The sequence below is a fragment of the Rhinatrema bivittatum genome, chromosome 11 (genome assembly GCF_901001135.1).
Source record: "Rhinatrema bivittatum chromosome 11, aRhiBiv1.1, whole genome shotgun sequence".
Lineage (NCBI taxonomy): Eukaryota > Metazoa > Chordata > Amphibia > Gymnophiona > Rhinatrematidae > Rhinatrema > Rhinatrema bivittatum.
This window is the reverse complement of record NC_042625.1, coordinates 91,116,754-91,140,125: the sequence shown is the minus strand read 5'-3', so window position 1 is coordinate 91,140,125 and position 23,372 is coordinate 91,116,754. Positions and strand designations below refer to the sequence as shown.

Genomic DNA, 23,372 nt, shown 5'->3' with positions numbered 1-23,372 from the left:
TGTTAGCAGTTTCTTCTACAAGGAGGCGAGACAGATGGGAAATGGCCCGATGGTTGTCAGCGAGAGATCCTTCCAGCTCTGTGGCTCTTCTTCTCGGTGCTTGGATACTTCCATTCCCCTTCTTTCCCTGCCTCCCTTCCCCCATGCCCAGGCCCTTCAGGGCTATTCAAAATGATACAAGAGAGAGAAAGGCCCCTGACTTTGGGGCTGTGCAAGCCCCATTCCAAGGACGTGAAGCTTTAAGGGTCAGTTTGACGGGGGACAAGCTCTAATGTTCCAGCAGGGCCCATTTGGTCCCCTCACTATCCCGGTTCCGGCTGGGCATGCGGGTGTGTTGAACGGGAAAGGCTTAAAGACGCGTCCCCTCTTGCCTACGAAGGGTTAACGAGAAGAGCCTCCCAGTTGTGGTTTTTGGTCGAAACCATCAGTGCCAGAGGCACATTTTTGTAATTTGGAAGGCGTGTTATGAAAACCTGAGCTAGGCTCCTGCTGAATGAAGCACACTGCAGCCCATGGCTGAACTCTGGCAGCAACAAACAAAAACCCAAATTCACCTCAAGTGCGTTACCCGCCTGCGCGCTCTCTGTTTCCGTGGCGTTTTGCTGAGCGGAGAGTCCCTCGGGTCCTTGACAATGTCATGATCAGAGCTGCCTGTCTTATAGCGCTGCTATCATTGATCCATAATCGATTTCACAAGTTTCTGTACGCTGCACTGCAGGAGAGAGGGAGGATAAAGTGAGATGAAAAGTCATTAGGCGCAGGAAGCAATCAAACACTAGGGGACACTAATGCTGGATAATTGCCTACAAGTCAAATTAGATTTGGCCAGAGCCAAAGGCAATAGTGACTGAAAAGCAATAAATCCGGCTAGAGGACCCATTGGTATTGAATAGCGCTAATGGATCCTGGTTTGTTCAGGTATATCATCGCTATCCTGATGTGCTTTACGTACAAAAGCCAGCGCACAGGGGCTTCCCAGTGGTCGTGTGCAATGCCAAGCACAGCCAACCAGTGGACCCAGGTTTGTCTGTCAGACCTCGTTTCTGCCCCTCAGATGTTGTTCATAGCCCCTGGGAGAGAGACCCAGCCAGCACACAACAGCTGTGCTTACCGGCTAGCACAAGAGTGTGCCGGCTTCCGAAGAGAGCTATGACCTGAGCCTCTCGGACGGAGGAGAGTCCTTACCACAATGGGTTGGAAGAAACTCTTCATAAGTGGCTTGTGGGGAGAACCCCCAGTGCTGGAGAAGCATCAGTAGAGTCTTTTTAAACTTCAGGCTCTGGCAGTTGGTGGATCTCCATCCTGTCACAGGAATCTAGGAGCTACATTGGACCTGGAGAAAAGGGGATTTATCTGCAGGTAGTGATATCTTTAATAATTATAACCACAATGTCAGCAGTCCAACTGCATTAGTCCTCCAGGAAGGTTGAGGTAAACTGCTTAGAGCAACAATGAGCATTGGGTGTTTGAACAGACAGTTTTTAATTTTGTTATGGAGTTTTCTGAATTTCTTCTTTTTCATGTTGTTTGTTGTTTCGTTTCTTTCCATTTATTTAAAACGAAGAAAACAATGAAAGGAAAATAAAAACAAAAAAATGTCAGGCCTCATGGGAAAAGGGAAAAAAAACATTCTGGAGCCCCCTCTAATCACCTCTACCCCCTCGAACCTTTTTACCATAATTTTCTTTCCTCACAGGGTAGGAAAAATCCTTGGTTGTTCCTGCCCCACAAGTGGTCTGCTTATAAATGGTGCTGGAAGACTCAGCTGGTATCATTGTTAAATTTCTTCCATACAAAATGGAATCAGCCTGGGTCTGAGCCTGGCCAGCATCATTTTGTACAGAAGGAATGAATAGCATTCGTTGCATTTATTACATTCGTTTTGGTGGTACCTGCATACCTCATGGACCTTATAGTACACCAGTAAAAACGGATGGCATGCGCATAAGTCATTATTAATAATTCACACATACTATCCGTTTTTACTGGTGTACTATAAAGTCTGCAAGGTGCGTGTGTACAACCGAAATAAATATAACAAATGCACATCCCTAATGAATAATGGTGCTGGTCTCAGTCTGTCGGTGCTATTTCTATGCATACTAATGGAGGGGCAGGAGTGATCCCGGATCGCTCCTGTCTTATGAAACATGAAAATTATGGTCAGAGGGTTAGAGGAGGTGGAGGGGACTGGAGGGAGAACCAAGGATGTGTGTGTGTGTGTTGGGGGGGGGGGGGGGTAGCTGGCAAAGGCAGTGAAAATGTTTAAAAAATGAAACAAACAATAATGAATGACATTTCATTCATTTTTCTTTTATTTTGTTTTGCAAATGAATTAAAGCAAAATGGGAAATTTTGTTAATATTTCCTGTTTCATTTCAATTGAATGCAAATCCCTCATGAGCATGCCTGGGACAGATACAGAGGACGGTGCTAGAGAAACAGGATTGAGAGGTTGGAAAAAAGACATGGGTTGATCTAAGAATGGGGATTCATATGTTTATTACCCAAAGTAGAAGAGAACCAGAGAAGAAGGCAACTGGGGAAACTGGATGGTCCAACTGGTCTTTATCTGCCATCACCTATCATCTCACTGTGTTATTATCAAAAATTTAGGATATACATGAGCTTTGGAAACCACATTGATTCTTGTTCTCTAAGACTATGACCTGTGTGGTCTCTAAAGTTCATGTATACCATTGTCTTTGACAATTATTATGTTGCTCCAATAAAAGCTTATAAAGTATTCAATCATCAACACAATTCAGAGCATCCCAACTCAAGAGAATACATTTGCCTTTATTGTACAGCAGCAGATGCTGCCTAGATTGCTCACTCTGTTAAAATGCCGATTATTCTTGGTTCTATGGCTTTTTTTCTTTTGACCTTATCCCTAGGTCTCCATTTTGTAATGCTCCGGTCTATTTTACTTCTTAGATTTTTGCAAAAATATTTTTTTGGACAATTACAAATGTATATTTTTTTTTTATGGCTATGTCACCAATTTTAAAGCAAATCTCCTCCCCTTAATCCAGTTTTTGGCTGTTGGTGCTAAGGTCATGCGTTACAGGAATCAGCATAAGGCCTGCACGGGGGGGGGGTAGCTTCTGATGAACATCAGCACAGCTGTGTCTCCCTCCCCTTCAACTTACCTGGGGCGGGAGCGAGCCGCTAGCAAACACTAATATCTCCTCACCAATTAAAACACAAAAAAAGGAGCGCCTTTAGGATTTGACTTATTTTTTGTTTGCTTTTCTTGTTGGTTTTTTTTTTAGCTGGTAGCTAGATTTTTTTTTTTAAAGCTTTTCGAGAGACCTGAATGCTATTCAAAAAAACCAAACATACAAATAAACATTTGTAGCAAAGGAGGTGCCAGAGTCTGATGGAAAAGCAGAGTCTCTAATTAATTATTAATACGAAAAGAAGTCACACCCTCCACCAATTACAGGAAATTAGCCTCCTTTCCTTCGCTTCCGACCGCCCACATGGTGCATTAAATCTGTCAGAACACGCACCCTCTCTACTCTCGCTCCGTCCTAGCCTCCCTTATTCCGCCTTTATTCTCCCCTTTTCTCACCTCGCCTTCTTCAGAGAATGTTTGTTCTTTTTATTTTTATTTTTTTGCCATACACCCTGCCCTCCTCAGGCCTTTTGCTTTCCTCGTGTGCGGCCCACGCCATTCGCCACTTCCAAAAGAAATAAAATAAAAGGCGAGAAGGGGAGGAATGAGTCCAGCCCTCAGCTTTTTTTTGGAGAGGCGGTTGGGTCAACGAGGAGGGAGCTGGAGGCAAGAGAAGGAAGGGGCTGATGTGAATCGAGCTGCGTAGACCCTGTCATATCCAACAGCCAAAAAAAAGAACATCTTGGAGCAAAGAGAGACTTCTCTTTAGTATATTCTATGTGTTGGGGTGACAGCCGCTGCATTCAAAGGTGGTGGGATCCTCTGGATTTTTCTCTGCAGCTCTTGAAGTCAAAAGGGTTTCGATCAGGCTGGTCCAGTGGATCAGGGGTGGTGCTGTGCCATGCAAGAGACCTGGGCTTGATTCTCAGGGCAGGCCTTCTGCTCCCTGGTCCAGCCAGGGCCTGGGATGGAGCTATGCAGCCCCAAAAGTTTCAGTTTGGTTTGTTTTTCTTTTTCTTATTTTGTCATTTTGGATTTGGTTTATTTAATTTTTTTTTTTTTCTGTTTGATTTGTTTGCCAAACCAAGGAAAAAAAAAAACCCCATTAAACTAAATGCCCCACGAGGCCTAGGTTTCGGCACTGGGACCAGGTCTAGGCCTCAACTCTGGGACCAGATCTCAGCATCAGACTCTAGCGCCGGCTCCAGTCCTAAGCCTCGGTATCGGCACCAGGCCTCAGAGCTGGGCCTCAGCGCCAGGCTTAGGAACCGAGTACGGACTGAGCTGAGGCCTCAACACTGGGAGCAGGCCTTACTTTCAAGGTCTAGGCCTCAATGCTAGGCCCCAGCACCAGACCCGGCCCCAGCCTAGGCCTTGTTGCTGAGCCCCAGTCCTGCCAGAGACCCCTTTTTTTAAATTTATTTTTAAATGCAATGAATGCAAAAATACTAGAAAACTTTTGGATATTTTTAAAGGAGATTATTTTTGGTTTGTTCCATGTAGAACAAACTGAAATTTGCTTCATTTGTTGCATTTTTTTGTTTTCATTTAAAATAAATGTACATCTGTAGCTGAGGATGCTACAAAGACACCTTCATTGCCCCTAGGGGAGGGTCATGGTCATCACTCAAGAGTCACACCTAGCAGGCAGATGTAAGACCCCTGATTGCAGGACTCCAGATGGACCCCTCGTGTGTGGTCCCCAGTCAAGGATTGTTGCTAGAATGATGGGGCTATGTGAGTTGGGAGGGGATATAAAATAGTTGCAGCTGAATTCATTACCCTTGGAAGTAAACTATCAGAAATGTTAGTTTCTCCAGGACGGTATCTGATTGTTTTTAGTTTTACTATCTAATTTTTATTTTCTTTTGGGCATTTGTGGATAGATGTTATTTGTTTATGAGTTGTGACTATCTTACGCCATGTTTAGGAGTGATTGTTTTGTTGGATTATATTTATTATGGTTATGCGGCATTGTTTTGTTCCAGTGCCTTGATATATTAAGAAGAAAGGCGATTAAGCAGATAAGTAAAACTAAACTGAATGGAAGGCTGGTGATGCCAGATCCCGATCCTGGTTCCGACTGAGCTGGAAGCCCAAAAGAGACCAGCAAGAAATCAAGAAAGTGGGGATTGTCAGTGATTATTTTATAAAAACAAAAAGCTCATCTCTTTCAGAGCCACATTGCTAGCACATCGCTGGGTCTGTCTTTTACGGCTCGGGGTCTCTCATCAAGTGATAGACCCCAGTTCGCTTTAACAATTAAAAAGAAAAAAGATGGGATAATCCCCTACTGAAGTGAGCGGCTTGGAAAACTAATCAGATTACAGGTTACTAAGTACTTTAGCCGGTTTGAAGACCACTTGACCCATCACAGTCATTTTCTCTGCTGTGGGTCAGATGTGCATTGCTAAATCTTCTCCCGGTAGACCCAGTGCACAAGAAGAGCTGGAGTGCACAGATTACTTATCTGTCCCTGTCACCGTGAGCTCATCGCCATTAATTTGCTGGCAATATGAGAGATCAAGTCCAACCCACTATCCTGAGAAGGTGGGCTGAAGGCATCCCAAGGGCTTCCTGTGTCATCGTCTGACCCAAAACCAGATGGCAAGCAGCCTGATGGCACAGCAAGCCAGAGATTTGCTTTTAAGGGCCTCGCACTCTCTTGCTGCCTGAATGTAATCTTTTACTGTAGATAGATTTTCACATTTTCTACCTCCCTGTACGCCTCCTACTCCCTCTCCCTTCCCCCTCTTTCTCTTGCATGCCCTCTTTAAGAACATAAGAACATGCCATACTGGGTCAGACCAAGGGTCCATCAAGCCCAGCATCCTCTTTCCAACAGTGGCCAATCCAGGCCATAAGAACCTGGCAAGTACCCAAAAACTAAGTCTATTCCATGTTACCATTGCTAATAATAGCAGTGGTTATTATCTAAGTCAACTTAATTAATAGCAGGTACTGGACTTCTCCTCCAAGAACTTATCCAACCCTTTTTTAAACCCAGCTATACTAACTGCACTAACCACATCCTCTGGTAACTAATTCCAGAGTTTAATTGTGCGTTGAGTAAAAAAGAACTTTCTCCGATTAGTTTTAAATGTGCCCCATGCTAACTTCATGGAGTGCCCCCTAGTCTTTCTACTATCTGAAAGAGTAAATAACTGATTCACATTTACCCGTTCTAAACCTCTTATGATTTTAAACACCTCTATCATATCCCCCCTCAGCCGTCTCTTCTCCAAGCTGAAAAGTCCTAACCTCTTCAGCCTTTCCTCATAGGGGAGTTGTTCCATTCCCCTTATCATTTTGGTCGCCCTTCTCTGAACCTTCTCCATCGCAATTATATCTTTTTTGAGATGCGGCGACCAGAATTGTACACAGTATTCAAGGTGCGGTCTCACCATGGAGCGATATTGAGGCATTATGACATTTTCCGTTTTTTTCACCATTCCCTTCCTAATAATTCCTAACATTCTATTTGCTTTTTTGACTGCCGCAGCACACTGAGCCGACGATTTCAATGTATTATCCACTATGACACCTAGATCTCTTTCTTGGGTTGTAGCACCTAATATGGAACCCCGACTTGTTTCGCTCTCTTCCTACACTGACCAGTTCAAAGTTCACTTAAGCGTTCAGAGTCCAGCCGGGAGGTCGCAGTGCGCTATGGACAAACCTGAAATCTACTCCTGCGTTTTACAGAGAGATTACGGCTACCCCTCTATCTACAATAAGGTCGCAAATAACCATTTCAAACTATCCAGTACCTTTCATCCAAGCCAGTGGTTCCCAACCCTGTCCTGGGGTACAGCCAGTCTGTGTTGGGGGGGGGGGGGGGGGTCTGGGAGTACCTGCACAGGAGGGAAGGGAGAGCAATGCTTGGCTGCAACTCTTTCACGACATTGCTCTGCTGTTAAGGGGTGGAGCTGCAGGATTTAATATGAAACATGAGGACCGGATCGTGTAAGAGGAAACCGCAGTGCGTCCCCCTGGCTGCCTCAGGCCGTTGGCATTGCGGTTGGTGGCGGCTGACGATTCCCTATTGCATTCTGTTTCCTTAGGCAAGCTTGCCAGGCAGGGTTTAGAGGGTCATTTTCAAAGGGCCACGTCGTTGCAAAATGCCACATGCACTTTGTAGTTAGTCTTCAGAGAAATGAGGCAGTGCAAAGTAAACGCGCTTGAAATCACCCCGCGTTTGTGCCTTGCACCTGCCATGGGTGCAGGGGCCGATCGGGGCTAAGGTCGTGCGGGTACATTTCAAAATGTAATGGATGGATGCTGTTTGTGTCTCCGACCTAACTCCCCTCTTCCCCCAGTCTCCAGAAGGCCCCTCTTTCTGACCTGGCTAAAAGGACGCGTGCTCCTGAAGCCCACACAATCCTTCGGCCTGGCAGAGAAGGGCAGTTTCCCACCACATCAGTTCACCTGGGTAAATCTCCTTCATAATTTCGCCGCTTCCACGCTTTCCCTGGTCTGTGCAAGTGACTGGTGAAGCTCCAGTTGTGTTTTCACATCCCTGACCTGTTCACTATTATCTCCAGGTGGGGGTGGGGTGCTCAGGCTGGATTTCTGAATATGCCCACGAGACGTGCAGAGTGAAAAATTTACTTTCTTCAGTCCAGACCAGTCCTGCTGCTTCTAGCGGCTGCAGGGCCAAAGAGGAAAGAGCTACACCCTCACCCTGTCCCCTTCCTTCATTTCCAACTTCACCCCCTCATCAGCCCCCAGTCCCTTTTACACTGCTTCTCACTCTAGTCCCAGCCCCCCTGGTTTTTCACGTCACCTCTGACCCCCTCCCCACCTTTCAGCCCCATCCCCCATCTCTTCTTCCCATCCTTCATTCCCCACTTACACCCTCTACTCAATCACAGTGTTCCCCTCTCGAGTCCCCACCCTGCCTGAGTGCCCCCACCATCCCCAGTCTCCCCTCTAGCTCCCAGTCTCTCAAGTCCCCACTCGGTCGCACAGGGCGCCAGACTTATTTTCAGTGCAGTGATCGGACTACGTCAGCTTTGGGAATCTCCATCTCCTCTAGCTTTGCAGTTTGAATCTGGCATCTCGGGGGTTTCCATTTCCATTTCTGTCTGCTCCTGTCTATTTCTAATTTGTGTATTTGGTGCACGTCTCTTTGTGTTCTCCTGCCGTGACTGAGGTGAGGGATTCTGCTAGTGCGTAGTTTCTGTGTAGGGATCTATACGATTGGTTTCTCCAGCAGGAGGTGTATTGGTGTTCTAGGGCTCAGCCTAAATATTTGCAGTGCTGCCTTTTCATGGGTAAGGTTGCCTGGCAGTTAATGTGTGTTGTAGTGCCAATAATGATGAAAACAAATACTGAACCACACTGACGGTGGATTTACAGTTCTCAACCAGAACCTTTAATAAAGAGGAGTCTTTTATTCCATCTTTAATTAGGGCACACTTGACGTTAAAAAGAGACTTAGCCCAGGTGAATGCGCCTCTTGGCATTGGCTAGGAGTGCAGGGCCCTTGCATTTGCTCGGGATGGTGGGGGGGCACTCAGGCAGAGTGGGGACTCGAGAGGGGAACAACAGTGATTGAGTAGAGGGTGTAAGTGGGTAATGGAGGGATGGGAAGAAGAGATGGGGGATGGGGCTGAAAGTTAGGGCATCAAGCACAAATCTCAGCTGCTCAATTCTCTCGGCCCGCTTGAGCCCTGTGGCACTGAGCAGAAGTCAGAAGAGCTGAGCCGGGACAAAACTCATTAACAGTAATCTGGAAACTCTCAGTTGGAACGAAAAGCCCCCTCCCCCCAGCCTGGACCGGCTGCCCGCGCAGGTCACAGGCGGGAGTGCAGCAGAGTGCGCGCGGGAGCAGGCGCCCGGGGAAACCGCAGGCAAAATCAACAGCTGACACCCAACAAAAGAAAAGCAGGCGAAGCCTTTCCACATGGCTGGATCCCTTCCCGCCTGGCTCCTCTTTCATCACCTCCCAGCCTGTTTGTTTACCCCTTTGTAGCACTGCTGAACTATCCCAGGGGAGGGCTCAGGGCACACAGCAGGAGGAAAGGCGACCTGTCAGCACGTTCAGTCGCTGGCAGACATCGCCGTGTTTACAGACAAACAGGCTGTGCTGTGCCCCCCCCGGCAGCCTGGAAGGGAGGCCCTGCCTGCAGGACCCCCTGCACCATGCGGAGGGAGAGCCGCAAGCTCAGCCCAGGTGGCTTCCCTCAGTGCCACTCCTGCAGGTGTAAAGTGCTCTCAGGGAGCTACCCAGTTTAATAACAAGAAAAAGCTTGGGGGGGGGGGGGGTGTGAAGGATTAATGGGTTGGGGGTTAGGGGAATTGCCAGGCAGCTCCTACTCTTTGACCTTTCAGCCCACTCGGAATTTGCCCCTGCCCCCACTCACTGTCGTCAGTGACCCGGGAAGCGAGGGTCCGAGCCTGAGTCTCCCCGAGTCTCCACCCAAGATTTCCTTACCCAATTTTATCCCTGTCTCTCGTCCCATCTGGTCAGCCCATGGCACGAGCAGCTCAGGGTCACAGGACCGTTGTTACTTCCAGGGCCCAGTGCAAGCGCGGTCTGGTGCCTGCCAACTGGCGCCGTTCCTGAATGATGAGACTAGGACTCCACCCGGTTCCTGGAGTCACTTCCAGGTCTCCCTCCTGGCACTGAGTGGCTATAACTGGGGTGACCAGGTTACTTTTACGGATGGAAAGCAGATTTCCCACTTGCTCTTCGTGTTACCTTGACAGGTCTCACAGGAAGGAAATCAAGCTGCAGAAATTTAAGCCATTTTGTGGTTCAATTCAAAATCTCTACAGGGCCAGAGCTAGTAGTGGGCAACCTGTGCCCCTGCAGGGATGGCTACCATGCTGAAGGGGTGCTGCTGTGTCTGGGTGGCCCTCTGTCGCTCAGCCGAAGGCACAGCTGAGCGTTGCATCAGCAACAGGACTTCCCGGATGGGGCAGATGCTCTTTAATAGAAACGGAGGAAGGGGCGCGGAGGAGGACCCTCGTCCCTCTTGCACAGGGCTCTACCAGGGACAGATTTGGGGTTACAGTGCCCATAGGCAGGACTGGGGGTGGTCTCCCTCAGACCCTGGAGAGCGGAAGGAGGCCCTTCTCGGAGATCATAGAGCAAGAGCGGATTCTGGTTTTTGGGTGCCTTCATAATCTGGAATGTGCCTGTGTTTGCCGGTCCCTAAATCTGGCATTGAGCGCCACTTGTTCATTCTATAGAAATGCAGAGCAACCTTCGCTGCCTAATGTACTTACCAGTCCCTTCCCCTCTTTCCAACTAAGGATCCCTCCTCTTACTTGTTCTGCCTCCATCACCTCCACCCCGAGGTTGTTCCATGCACTCACCGTCCCTTCCTACGAAGAAATATTTCTGATGTCATCCCCCTGGAGCCTCATATTCTGGAATTTCCTTTCTACTGAACAGGTTTGCCTCTTCTCTGGGATTTATGAGGTGGATATTCAAATGGCAGGCAAGTAGGATTTATCTGGCAATCTAACGGCTGCTGAATATCCGGTTATGTTCAGCGGCCGCCAGATAGCCAGATAAGTCACTTCTAGCCGCTATTTAGTTAGCCAGATAAGATATGGGCAGATCAAGGCAGCACTGCTTAGCTGGATAAGTTCCTTGTTGCGCAATTAGCAGCCTTAGACTTATTTGGCTAAGTTAGACCTCCTCAATAACAAGTCTAAACTTAGATGGATAACACTTATCCGTCCAAGTAGCACCAAATCTGAGGATATTCAGCAGCATAGACATATCTGACTAACTTGGATAAACGGCTAGACTCTGAATATTGACCCCCTATATCTATCAGGTATTTGAATGTCTCTGCCATATTCCCCTGTCTCCACTCTCCTCTCGTATTTACACGTTTAGGTCCTTCAGTCTCATCTCATGGGGCTTTTGGTGCAGACCCCACACAGTTTTGATAGCCTTGTCAGGAGACCTCCACTGTCTGTATCCCAGCTGTTTACACATAGATATTCAAAATATTTTAAGACATTCATTAGCTTCCAGACCTTCTGCGAATATTTGCATAAATGTGAACAACTATGAATAAGTCCAGAGTTTTTTTGAGTAAAATTATTCAGTCAGAACACCTAGCACTGGTTACCTTTTTATGTGCTGTCTGGAGGCGCCTTTGCTCGGAAATTGGATTTTAAAAATAGGCTGTGATTGGTGTTGAGTGTTGGACCATAGGAAGCAGATCTGGTCATAACTGAGAGTTAGCAAGGTGGGGAATTACCAACTTATCATGGACAGATGTAGAAGCTGTACTCATGTGTACAAGCTAGCTCGGAAAATTATTTCTCACTAGTTCCTTGTTGTGCAATTAGCGTATATGTTGTGAGATCAGTAATTAGCAAGTAGCAGAAAAGACAGAGCTCCTTGCATTCCATTGTTGAGTCAGTAGAGGAATGTCCCTCACTGGTCAAGGATGAGCCCGTCTATTGTGCAGGGAAACAGAAAAATGAAGAATTTCCACAGGTCAGGCCTTGCCACTACACTGCAGAACGGCCCATCTAGAAAAATTCCCAGAATTCATTGCTTTGACTATTAAGTTCACTTAGAGAATAGCCACTGCCATTAGCAATGGTTACATGGAATATACTTAGTTTTTGGGTACTTGCCAGGCTCTTATGGCCTGGATTGGCCACTGTTGGAAACAGGATGCTGGGCTTGATGGACCCTTGGTCTGACCCAGTATGGCATGTTCTTATGTTCTTACTCCTGTAAAGTATGCAGCTTCCCGGGAAGAAGTAACTAAGAAACACAAAGGAGAAGGCCTGGGTTTGAATTGTAGTTTGTATGACAAACTCCTATTGTTTTACGCTGAATGAGAATCTTTAATCGTCTGAAAAATGGTACTTTTCTATATGTTTATTTTCAGGTCTGTTTACCATGAATTTTCTTGCCATTTCTTTGCTTCTGAAAGAATATTATTATTATTATTGAAATATCCTTTAACGTTTGAGGTGATGAAGTCATTATTGGGTAATGCTTTCATCCCAATGCACTGTTTGTTTGTCTCTTGTATTTCCTACATGGCAGGAGCAGCATTGTCCAGCGATGCCATTTTGTGTTGTTTTCAAACGAAACAAACACATTTTTTTTTTGTGTCATTTTCAAGTTTTAACGTAAACTAAAATCAGCTAACGTACGCCAAATGGTTTTAATGCATGCTAAATCCCCCAAACGACATGAAATGAAAATAAAACGAAGCAGCAAATAGAAGAAGTGAAAGGCAGAAAATGACACAAAATTAAAGCTTTTGCAGGCACAGCCTTATTTGATCTGTGTTGTTTCCTTCACCTGTGTCATGCAGAGCGTGCCATGGAAAATACTAAGGGGGCCTACGCGCCGAGCTTTGATAAAACCGGGATGTAACCCAACGCCGGCAGTACATTGGGCTTTCACACACCTGATGTAGTAAACGAATGGTGCACAGAATGCGCCAGTGTTTCCCACGGCCGTGCTGTCGCTGCCACATCCTGCACAGCAATTTTCCCCATCCCAAATCTAAAAGGCTGGTTAGTGCAGGGAACCCCTCTCCCGAAACAGTGACTGGGAGACCAGGAACAGGGGAAGGGTTATCAATTTAACTTGCCATAGTTTGTAAATAAGGTCCCGCCAATGACAGATTTCTAAACCACATGGACCCAGTTTAGTAGCGGAGGACTTTTCCTTCTAATTCTCAGGGTGAAATAAAAGTGTTCTAATTCAGTAATGTTAACAGCTGGTGACAATAAAAGAAAACTAATCCCTCTTACTCCTTGCCACCTATGGCTCTGTAAAACCCGAGTAAAGATAAAATGGAATATATATGGAGGAGAAAAAAGAGAAAAGGGGGACTTCTTACTGTAAGCATGTGGTCTGATTGTTACAATGATTTATTAAATTAGGCCACGCACCACGCAACGTCTGTTTGCACATAGCCTGCCCCTCCCCCCTTGGTCACTGTCTTCTCCTCCCTGTCGCCCAGCTTCCGGCCGGTCATGCTGCTACAGAGCGAGAACGTCGGCCTGCAGAAGTTCTCCTACACCAACGACGACGAAGCCTGGAAGACCTACCTGGAAAACCCCCTGACGGCAGCGACCAAGGCGATGATGAGAATCAACGGGGATGACGACAGCGTGGCTGCTCTGAGCCTCCTCTACGATTACTACAGGGTACCGCGACTCCGTTTTGCCTCCCCCTCCCCCCCCCACTAGCTTTGCCATCCGCTGGAAATAGTTTTTTTATTTTTTGTCTTTCTTACTGAACACGTGTGAGCGAGGCTGACCCCAGCCATCACCAAGCACTCTCCGATGGATGCAGGGCGATGAAAGTAGAAACTTCTGGAGAAAGAGAGCGGCTGAAATAAAAGATGCGTGAAACTGGCTTCGTTTCTCTCTGCCGGTGGCGGGAGAGAGTTCTCAGCGGAGGCCGGGCCATGCTCGTTCCTCACCGGCTCCCTGGCTGGCTGCCGGGTGAAGCCATCCATCAGACCTTCTCAGCACTTTCGTGCTGCTCACACATTATGGGGGGGTTTTGTTTTTTTTCCCTACACTTTCCTTAAGTTGCATGGAGAAATGCAGGAGGTGCTCGTGTATTTACAAAGTCCAACTCTTACCTTTTTTTTTTTTTGAAGGTCCCGAAGGAGAAAAGATTCCTACCATCCGGTACGACCGGCCGCAACGAACCAGCAAAAAGGTTAGAATTCCCTTCCTGAGAGTTTGCCACTGAAAACCACCCACAGCAAGTACCTGGCTGCAAATAAAACGCAGGTTGCCGCTTTTCCCATAGTAAAAAATGGCTGGAAGCCCCTCAGCAGCTGACCTTGCTCTGCTTCCGTTTTAACGAGGTCAGAAAGTTGCTATAAATTGCATTCTGCACAATCGTGTTAGATTTCATCGCTCAAAGATCTTCTCGCCAGTAATAACTGCATGACATTGCCTCGTGGGAAATGCGAAGGGAAGGTAAAGAAGGATTCACGAAGGCTTTCTTCCCATGTTCCATTTACGAAGAAAAAAGTCTTAGTGAATCAGGATCATGAGCCGTCGTGCAGGGGGAGTCAGGCGGCCGGACGTACATTAAGCCTGCAAAGCGGGCGCATAATTCCCGGCCACTTTACCTGCAGAAGCCCCGTTCAGAAGTGAGGTCCAGCAAGAGTTCTGGTACTGGTGGCCCATGCAGTGCAGCAGCAGGACTGCTTTCCAGTAGAGAGGCGCTGATATTTCTTAGGTCGCTTTGTATCGTTTTAAAAAGCAAAAAAATGGCAGAAAAAGCGAACCACGTTTGGTTTCTTTCAGCACCCGCAGGCTAAAACAATTTAACGTGCATTAAACTAAAATTTAAAAAAAAAAAAAAATCAAAATGAAAAAGCATAAAAAAGAGAGAAGAAAAGAAGGAAAGGAAAAACTTGGCGTGCGCATCCCAGGTTTCATTGCTAAGAGATTGCAAACAGAAAAGTGCCTCCATTGACAGGAAGGTGCCGTCTCCATGCAGGCGACATCACATGATTTGCTGCCAGGAAAAGAACAGATCCCCAGATCAATGCCTTTCCCCAGAGTCTAATTACCCCCATCCTTAACACTGGTCCCTTCTTCAAATTCTGACCCAAACGTATTCTTTAATTCTTTTCGGTTCTTATATGGGGGGGGGGGGGGGCCTGAGCAGAGTCTTCCAGTGATGAGGAGCACAACCCCACGAGGTTCAGAGAGCAGATGTACAGGCCGGCTCGGGTACTTTAGAGTCTGAGAAGACGGGCTTCATGCCCGTGCCTTTTGCATTTCTGCTGTTCCATAGGAGTCGGCAAGGCCCTGAAAGAGGAAGTGTGAGATACAGAGAGGGTAGGTGACTGGAAGCGAAGTACTCAAGAGGGGCAAGGGAGGAGAGGAAGTCAGGAGCAAAACCGTGAGTGCGGTTTTTGTGGGTTCGAACATGAAATCTGCGTTTAACGGGAGGTTAAGTTAGCAGAGCGGAGCAGATGAGCAATCAGGGCCGGATTTAAGATTTTGGCCCCCATAGGCAGAGGGCCACGGCGGCGCCGCTATGAAGCTGTGCCAGCTCCTCTGTAGCCTCCGCCTGGAGTCCCGGTAGCTTGGGGGGGGGTGGGGAGAGGGAGGAAGGGGGTAATAGAGTAACCTAGGAGCAGAGTTTTTGTAGGAGAGGCAGGAGCAAGGCGTCATCCAGCTGAAAGGCACTGACCGTACGAGGCAGGAGATGAGCAGAATCAGAAGTTAAGGAAGAGTGAATTGTGCAGTGTTGCAGAGAGAAAGCGTTTGGACCAAAGAGAGGAGGTTCAAAAGTGGAGTGGGAAGGGTGAATCAGTGGTGTGAGCAGTGGGACTGCGGGGGAGTTCTGGTGGAGGCGAGAAAAGCAGAGCCTCACTTCCGGCGGCCCGAGAGCCGCTGCTTAACTTCTCTAAGGATTGGGGGTTTCCTTCATGGCTCTTTGTTTCTCTTTGCTAGGCACTGCCACGGCCTGGAATTTGATTCCGATTTCCCCACTTTTGAGGGTCCGGTTCACCTCATGAAGCAGATAGCGGATCACGCCGTCACCATGACGCAGGAGTATTCTGACGCGCACAAAAAACCCAACTTCATGACCCTCGATTGTCTCATTAACCCAAGCAAGCCAGCGCTTCCAGCAAACACCGGCAAGTTAGACACCAGCCAGAGTGAGGACTTTCTGATTTCCTCATGCGATGTATTTGAGAAGTCTTCCCTCTTTGATGCTATACATGTGGCTCCATCCCAGCAAAGATGGCAACCAGACAGTACATTTAAAGACGATCCACCAGAGGTAAGGATTCTTTTTCTAGAAAGAATGTGAAGCAAAAAATTAAGTTTCACACCTCTTTGGTCTTCTAATTTGCTAATGAAGGACTATTTAATCCCCATTTTGGCCCTACTTTCATATATCCTTCCACCCTGTCCCAGATGTCATGTCTGACCACACAAGAACCCTCCCTGGCCTGAGGAATGGACTTTCCTGTTAGGATCTGCCACTGTTGGAGACAGGAAGCTGGGCTTGATGGACCTTTGGTCTGACCCAGCATGGCAATTTCTTATGTTGTTCTTGTGAGGACTGGAAGGAAGCAGCTCCAAGACATCCATTCAGTGGCCAGTAGGGGTTGGTTCCTCACTGTGCCTGAGCCCCCCATTGGTCCTGTATGACAGGCGCCTCATACTTAACTCTCCTGTGCCACCGTGCATGGCAACAAGCCATGGAGCTACCTTATGTAGGATATTGAATATGGTGGAGGAGTTTTGCTAGAAGTGAAATGTGGCAGTATCTGTATTTGTCCTGGAGAAAACTGGAGTCTTTCTACAGACTGCAGTTCTTAATAATGCTATAGGTGAATGATGTGTGGAAGAGTCTGAGGGCCTTTTATTAAGACCAATTTACTAAGAATTGGTAGCTATGACTTTTTTTATTTGTCTACAATGTCAGGCTTGTAATTCTGTCCAGATACATTTGTAGGGAAACCTCAGTTTATTATTATTAGTAGTAGTAGTTAAACTGCCAACAGACTTGTAGCTAAGAGTCCTAAAACCATATTAGTGACACGAGTTTTGATAAACTGTCATCCTTCAAGGCAGAGATACAGTGCTAGCAAATAATTATGTAAAGCCAGTGCCACTGAAAACTCGTGGACAGCTCCATTAAAATCAGGAAAGCCACGGTGATTTCCTGCTGTTGGCTGCATCAGACCCACAGATCAGTCAAGGAGATTCAGTCCTGTCACAAATAGCACTTTCCTTCTTTTCAAAGACTATGTGTGTGTGTATATATATATATATATATATATATATATATATATTAGGGAAAAGGCATTTGAAAAAGGTGCTACCAATGAAAAAAAGCATGAGGAAAGCGTGTTAGGAGCCCGACCTACAGCGCAAATGAATTAAGAAAAGACAGATTTCCCTTCCACATCAGTGAGAGTGCATCCAGCCCGTTTTGTTGCAATGTTCAGTGCTTTGCCCAAGTTATTGGCCATTCCATTAAAATTTAACAGGAAATCTCCCAAAGCCATTTATGCATATAAAGCAGTTGCTGTCCAAAAACTGCCACCCCTCACTACAGCTAAGATCACTGGATAACTTGAATTGGGGATATTCAATGGGACGTTTATCCCACTGAATATCCAGGACAAGATAACGAATCTGCTCGCCAGCACGGTATTTTACAAAGTGTGTGCTTCAAGCCAAATTTAGCAGAGGTCTTCCCGGGGAGAAGGGGGAAGGGGGAAGGGGGGAACATGGTTCTGGGCAAGATCAGAAAATAACGGGTGGATTATATTTTCATGTCTCCGCACATTATTTTCTGTAGAACGTCTACCGACAACAAAAAGCAGGTGGAAAAGACCACGGGGTACGTGGCAGCCATGGCAAAGTGCAAGTAGATGGGTGGTTTCTCCTGGAAACGTGGGGTAAAGCAGAATATTGCCCCCCCCCAAAGAAGTCACCTCTCATCATCCTAATTTCCTGTTTTCTTGCAGTCGCTGCTATTCAATGATATTCTCAAATCGCAGGAAGAACACACATGCCTGGACGATTATGGCACTTCCAACATGAAGCGGTAATTAAAAGACACCAACTCCTCTTAATCTCATCCTTTTTTTTTACTTTTTTTGTATTCACAAAGTACTTTTTCTAGGGTCAACAAAATCAATAGGGAGTCTAAACCACGCTTGATGAGCTAAAAAACAAATATAAGAAGCATGGATGCTCTCTTGTAGGCAACACAACGAGGTGAATCAAATTCTGAGGCTCAATAAATGCGACTTTATTGTGTACAAGGTTCCTGTGGTAAAATTTGAACAATTAAATAGTTTGTGCATCTCCTGACACAATTCCGTAGGCTGCATCGGGAAGGACAGAAGAAAACACAACTTTAAACATTCTAAAATGAAATAGAGAGCAGAAGAAGGTATCGGATATCAGGGACGTTTTATAAGAATACATACCAGTATCATTTCAAACCAGCGATTACAGGAGCCTACAGAGCGTTGTGCGGGCAGATCGTCTTATAAAGTCAGTCAAAACCCAAATTTTTCGCACCCAAACCATCAAACCAGTTTCCCAAAAAATCAAGTGGTAGGAGGCAGCCAATCAAAGTGCACATATACAATCTGTCAAGAAACCCAAAACGGTGCGGAAAAAGATGGTTTTGACTGACTTTATAAGGGAAATGCAGCAGGATTCTTCACCTGGAGACATACTTGCCACTCAACCATGAGCCTCAATTTTTTTTCTTTTGTCAAAGAACGTCTTAGTCCAGTTTGCCACAAATATCAAAAGTTATGGGGGCAGCATGGCCGCCATGACCAGATGTCAAGGGAGAACTCCTCGAGCTGGTGCTTGGTTTTTCTTTTGCCTTTGGAAATGTTTCCTGTTATGATGGTGAAGCACCAGGGTAAGCATAAATCTTAAGCTTACCCTGGTAGTGCCACCCAAGGCCCGATGGACAAACATCTGACTAGTCGAGGTCAGTGTCTGGAGAGTGGCACCATGGGGAGTGGTGACTCCATATCTGGGAGCGTTATTAAGCTCAGACCAATGAAGGTTAATTGTATCCTGTATACCTGTTTGCAATGTTTTTTACACTAATTTCTTCCTTCTCTCTCGATTATGTAGGCTTGACACAATCTTGTAATATGGCTTTCCCTAGTCTTCTGGGCTCTGTTTCAATGTTTCAAAGACTAGATTGTGTTTTCTTATGGTTTAATTGTATATGTTAGTAATGTGAGAAATAAAAAACAAAACCAACAAATATGAAATGTTTTGCAGCTCTTGGTTAATAGTTTACCTGATGGGCTATCTACGGCATTTGGTATGTTAATTGAAAAAGTAATGATGTTTTTACTGTGGGCTAAGATCAAGGGGAGGTCAGCTTTTAGAATGATCTCGCTAACTAACCAAGGAGTTAGTGTAAGTATGACCTGAACCTTCAAGAGAAAAGGCTGTAGATATATGTATAATATATATCCGCACAAAATGAATGAACCTTTGCTCCTTGACCTCCATAAGCTAAGAATCAGTGAGCACATCATGGACAAATACTGCACATATAGAGACAAAGAACTTCCTCACCAGCAGACACGTCCATCTTCGCTAGGGATGTGCTGTCGATGAAATGTCCCATTTTGTTTTTAAAACAAAACAAAAGAAAAAGAGACTAAATTTTGTTTATTTTATTTATTTATTTATTTTTTAAGAAAAGCAGTAGCAGCTCTCCCTGGCACCAATGTTTCCTCAAATTGGGCCGGATTTTAAAACCCGCATGCGAGGGGTACATTTGTGCGCGCTACCTGGCGCACACAAATGTACGCCCGATTTTATAACATGCGCACGCAGCTGTGTGCATGTTATAAAATCCAGGGTCGGCACGCACAAGGGGGTGCACACTTATGCACCTTGCGCGTGCGCCAAGCCCTAGGGGAGCCCCGATGGCTTTCTCTGTTCCTCCGAGGCCGCTCCGAAATTGGAGTGGCCTCGGAGGGAACTTTCCTTCTGCCCCCCAGTCTTACCTAAATCCCCCCTACCTTAACTTTGTTATTTACACCTGCCTCTGGCAAGAAAAACCAAATACAAGTAAAATGAAAACAAAAGCCTCGCACACTCTTCATTTTTATCTGCTGCAGCCGACTGCCACTGCCTTTCACGAGTCATTGGTGGATGGTATTAGTGCTTTGCTGGAGCGTTCAACCAAGCACTGACCCCTTCCCCTGCCATTTGCTAAATGGCTCTTAATTACTGGTTGAGACTGAGCTGCACCTTTAAAGGTGACATTCAGAACATTTTTTTCAGTAATGCAGGTGATGGATAAAGGAAATGACCTTAGCTCCTATGGGGGCTCATCTACCGCTAATCATAACAAACGGTGCAAGGTTTGCACCTTGTGTGCATGAGAGGAAAGTTCAGAGGATGACTTGGTACTGGTAGTGGTCGTAGACTTTAGCGCTCAGTCATAACATGAAGCAATGGGCTCTGACCGGTTTTTGTTGTCAGACTGGCTGTAGGATAGTTGATGTTTATCATTTATCGTCTTTTTGTAAAGAAACTCAAGTTGCACACACAGGCCTTGAAATAATTCTGTGTGTACAGTGTGACACGCAAGTGCTATCAGAAAGCAGCAAAAAACTGCTCATATACCACTCTATGTATCTATTCCTGTGGCAATACCTGAGAAGTAAAGTTCTGCACAAACACTGCACTAAAATGCCTTATGTACTATTAATGCTCCAGGTTACTCATTGGTTGGACTGCATTAGCACAGAGCGTCTAAGACTCACTTCCTCGGGCTCCTTCACATTTCTACTACTTATACAGGTTTGGGCCTTGCTCTTCAATTTTCCTTGGTAAAATGAAACCACAAGGCCCAGAATGCTTTGCAGTGTACAAGAGAGTCAGAAGTGGAACGTTGGCATCACATTGACATCGTCCAGGCTTCCAATTTGTTTAGAATGATTTTTTTCCCACATTATTTTACATAAGCCTGTAGTTTATTGATGTGTGTTAATGCAGAAATAAATAGGTCACTTTAATGGCAATCTTTGAGCCGCACAGATTTTGGAATAACAAAATTGTACTTGGGCAATGAGACCAGCTAATGTATTTGTGTTTGTTTTTTTGGGGTTGTTTTTTTTTTTAGTTTGGGTTTTAAGAATGTAGAGATATCAAACGTTTGCTCATAAATTCTTCCTTTGTGTCATCAGCGACTTTGAATACACCCTGGGATCTCCCAAAGCTCTTCATATGAAATCGGGGGACTCGCCAATGGCCTATCTGAACAAAGGGCAGTTCTACCCCATCAATCTAAGAACAACCGAAGGGAGCAAATGTTTACAGTTGTCTTCAAATAAAGTAAAGGTAAGACCGCCGGATAAGTGCACCTACGTGCCATGGATAATGCAACAGCACACAGTACTGGAAGGAGAAATTCATAGAAACTGAACAAAAATAACGTCTTTGTAGCCATTACTAACCTAGGCGGGATCAAGGTAATTAAATGAATGGGTTTCACAATGTTTAGCTACAGCACGCATCATCTGCATTGGACGTCAGCCACTTCCACCATTCCATTTCATTTCAACATGGAGACTTAAAGTCTTTTAAACCATTTTCATCCTTTTGTGGATAGAGTTAACGGCCTTTGCTGAGCCAACTCTGCAAAATGTTTACAATGGAAAACTCTGATTTTGACATCATCACACAAAGCCTGACATTTTCGAAGCTCTGTGATGTTGTGATGTATTCAAAAGCACCGCATCCCCCCTGACCTTTCCCCCCATCTTGCCAGGTTCTTATGGCCTGGATTGGCCACTGTTGGAAACAGGATGCTGGGCTTGATGGACCCTTGGTCTGACCCAGTATGGCATTTTCTTATGTTCTTAATAACCTGGCTAGGGCCCTTGTGAACTCAACACCAAAGCGGTTACAAGTTTGTAGTCAGTAGCCTCACAGCGTATCTGTTCTCAGCAGGAAGTTGGTTATGTTGTACCTTCCAAACAGTGAAACTCTGCACGGTGTGAATGGGAGGCTATGTGCAATGATGAATGCAGTCAAACTATAGATGAAGCCTTGTGGTTGCCTATGTCTGTCGCAGCTCATTAAACCTTTTGCAGGAGCCACTGGTGTCATCAGGTGTTACGATGAGCATTGTTTAATGATACCAGATCATTGCCTGATGATGGTCGTGTCAACATTTGCTACTAAAAAGTGCAGTCTGTTTCTAATGTACAAAAACTGAATGCAAAAAAATAAATAAATAAATAAGGAATTCGAACCACTAAAATCGACAGATATGAGCTAGAGGTCACGAAGGAGTTATCACACAGACAAGTCAAAGGTCTTATTCTAAGGAAGTGACGACCAAAATGATAGCCACTGCTATTACTGCTATTACTAGCAACGTTAACATGGAATAGACTTAGTTTTTGGGTACTTGCCAGGTTCTTATGGCCTGGATTGGCCACTGTTGGAAACAGGATGTTGGGCTTGATGGACCCTTGGTCTGACCCAGTAAGGCATGTTCTTATGTTCTTATGGTACATAAGAGGCATTCGGATACCCCAAAGGCAAAACTAATGCACAAAAAAACACACATTTTTCAATGGAAAGAAAATTCTAGAAGAGGTTATGATATGCTGTTTATGGGGAGGGGGGGCAATCTCAGGAGTGACGCAAGGAAGTATTTTTTTCACAGAAAGGGTGGTACATGCATGAAGCAGCCTCCCGGTGTGACAGAATTAAAACAATGTACGGTTCTGGTCACCGCATCTCCAAAAAGATATAATTGTGATGGAGAAGGTACAGAGAAGGGCGACCAAAATGATAAAGGGGAATAGAACAGCTCCCCTATGAGGAAAGACTAAAGAGGTTAGGACTTTTCAGCTTGGAGAAGAGACGGCTGAGGGGGGATATGATAGAGGTGTTTAAAATCATGAGAGGTCTAGAACGGGTAGATGTGAATCAGTTATTTACTCTTTCGGATAATATAAAGACTAGGGGGCACTCCATGAAGTTAGCATGGGGCACATTTAAAACTAATCGGAGAAAGTTCTTCTTCACTCAACGCACAATTAAACTCTGGAATTAGTTGCCAAAGGATGTGGTTAGTGCAGTTAGTATAACTGTGTTTAAAAAAGGATTGGATAAGTTCTTGGAGGAGAAGTCCATTACCTGCTATTAATCAAGTTGACTTAGGGAATGGCCTCTGTTATTACTGGCATCAGTAGCGTGGGATCTTCTTAGTGGTTGGGTTCTTGCCAGTACTTGTAGCCTAATTTGGCCTTTGTTGGAAAGAGGATGGTGGGCTTGTTGGCCCCTTGGTCTGACCCAGCATGGCACTTTCTTATGTTCTTAAGGCCTGGGACAAGCAGAAAGGATGCGTAGTTGTGGGGATGTGAAAGTGAAGTGTGACATTACATCAGGGATGGGCAGGCTGGATGGACCCTAGGAATCCTCTATGTTTCTTTAATAGGAAAGACACTGTCAGTGTGTGGTTTCACACCTGCTTCCTCCTTACATTTTGCAGAGCGTTGTCATGGTTGTGTTTGAAAAAGAGAAGAATGCAGAGGAGCAGCTGAAGCGCTGGAAACACTGGCACTCCCGTCAGCCTACAGCCAAGCAGCGGGTCATTGATGTCGGTACGTAAACAGTTGGCATTTTTAAATATTGCGGGCTCTGTCAAGACGCATAGTTACCAATATTTCATACTGAACTGTTACCTTTTACGACATGCACTCAGACTTCCGAAGTGCATAAAATTAAAAAA

General features: G+C 45.7%; 1 protein-coding gene across 4 annotated transcripts in view; it reads left to right on the top strand.

Moving 5' to 3' along the window:
• GRHL3 (grainyhead like transcription factor 3) overlaps nucleotides 1-23,372 on the top strand; it is a 53,619-nt gene that overhangs the window by 5,971 nt on the left and 24,276 nt on the right. For all 4 annotated transcript variants that reach the window (XM_029571318.1, XM_029571316.1, XM_029571317.1 and 1 more), the window contains exons 2-7: nucleotides 13,087-13,273; nucleotides 13,735-13,796; nucleotides 15,557-15,890; nucleotides 17,593-17,672; nucleotides 20,812-20,965; nucleotides 23,133-23,244. In XM_029571318.1, coding sequence (XP_029427178.1) covers nucleotides 13,100-13,273; nucleotides 13,735-13,796; nucleotides 15,557-15,890; nucleotides 17,593-17,672; nucleotides 20,812-20,965; nucleotides 23,133-23,244 — 916 coding nt within the window. In that variant the 5' untranslated portion in view covers nucleotides 13,087-13,099. The remainder of the gene's footprint in view (nucleotides 1-13,086; nucleotides 13,274-13,734; nucleotides 13,797-15,556; nucleotides 15,891-17,592; nucleotides 17,673-20,811; nucleotides 20,966-23,132; nucleotides 23,245-23,372) is intronic.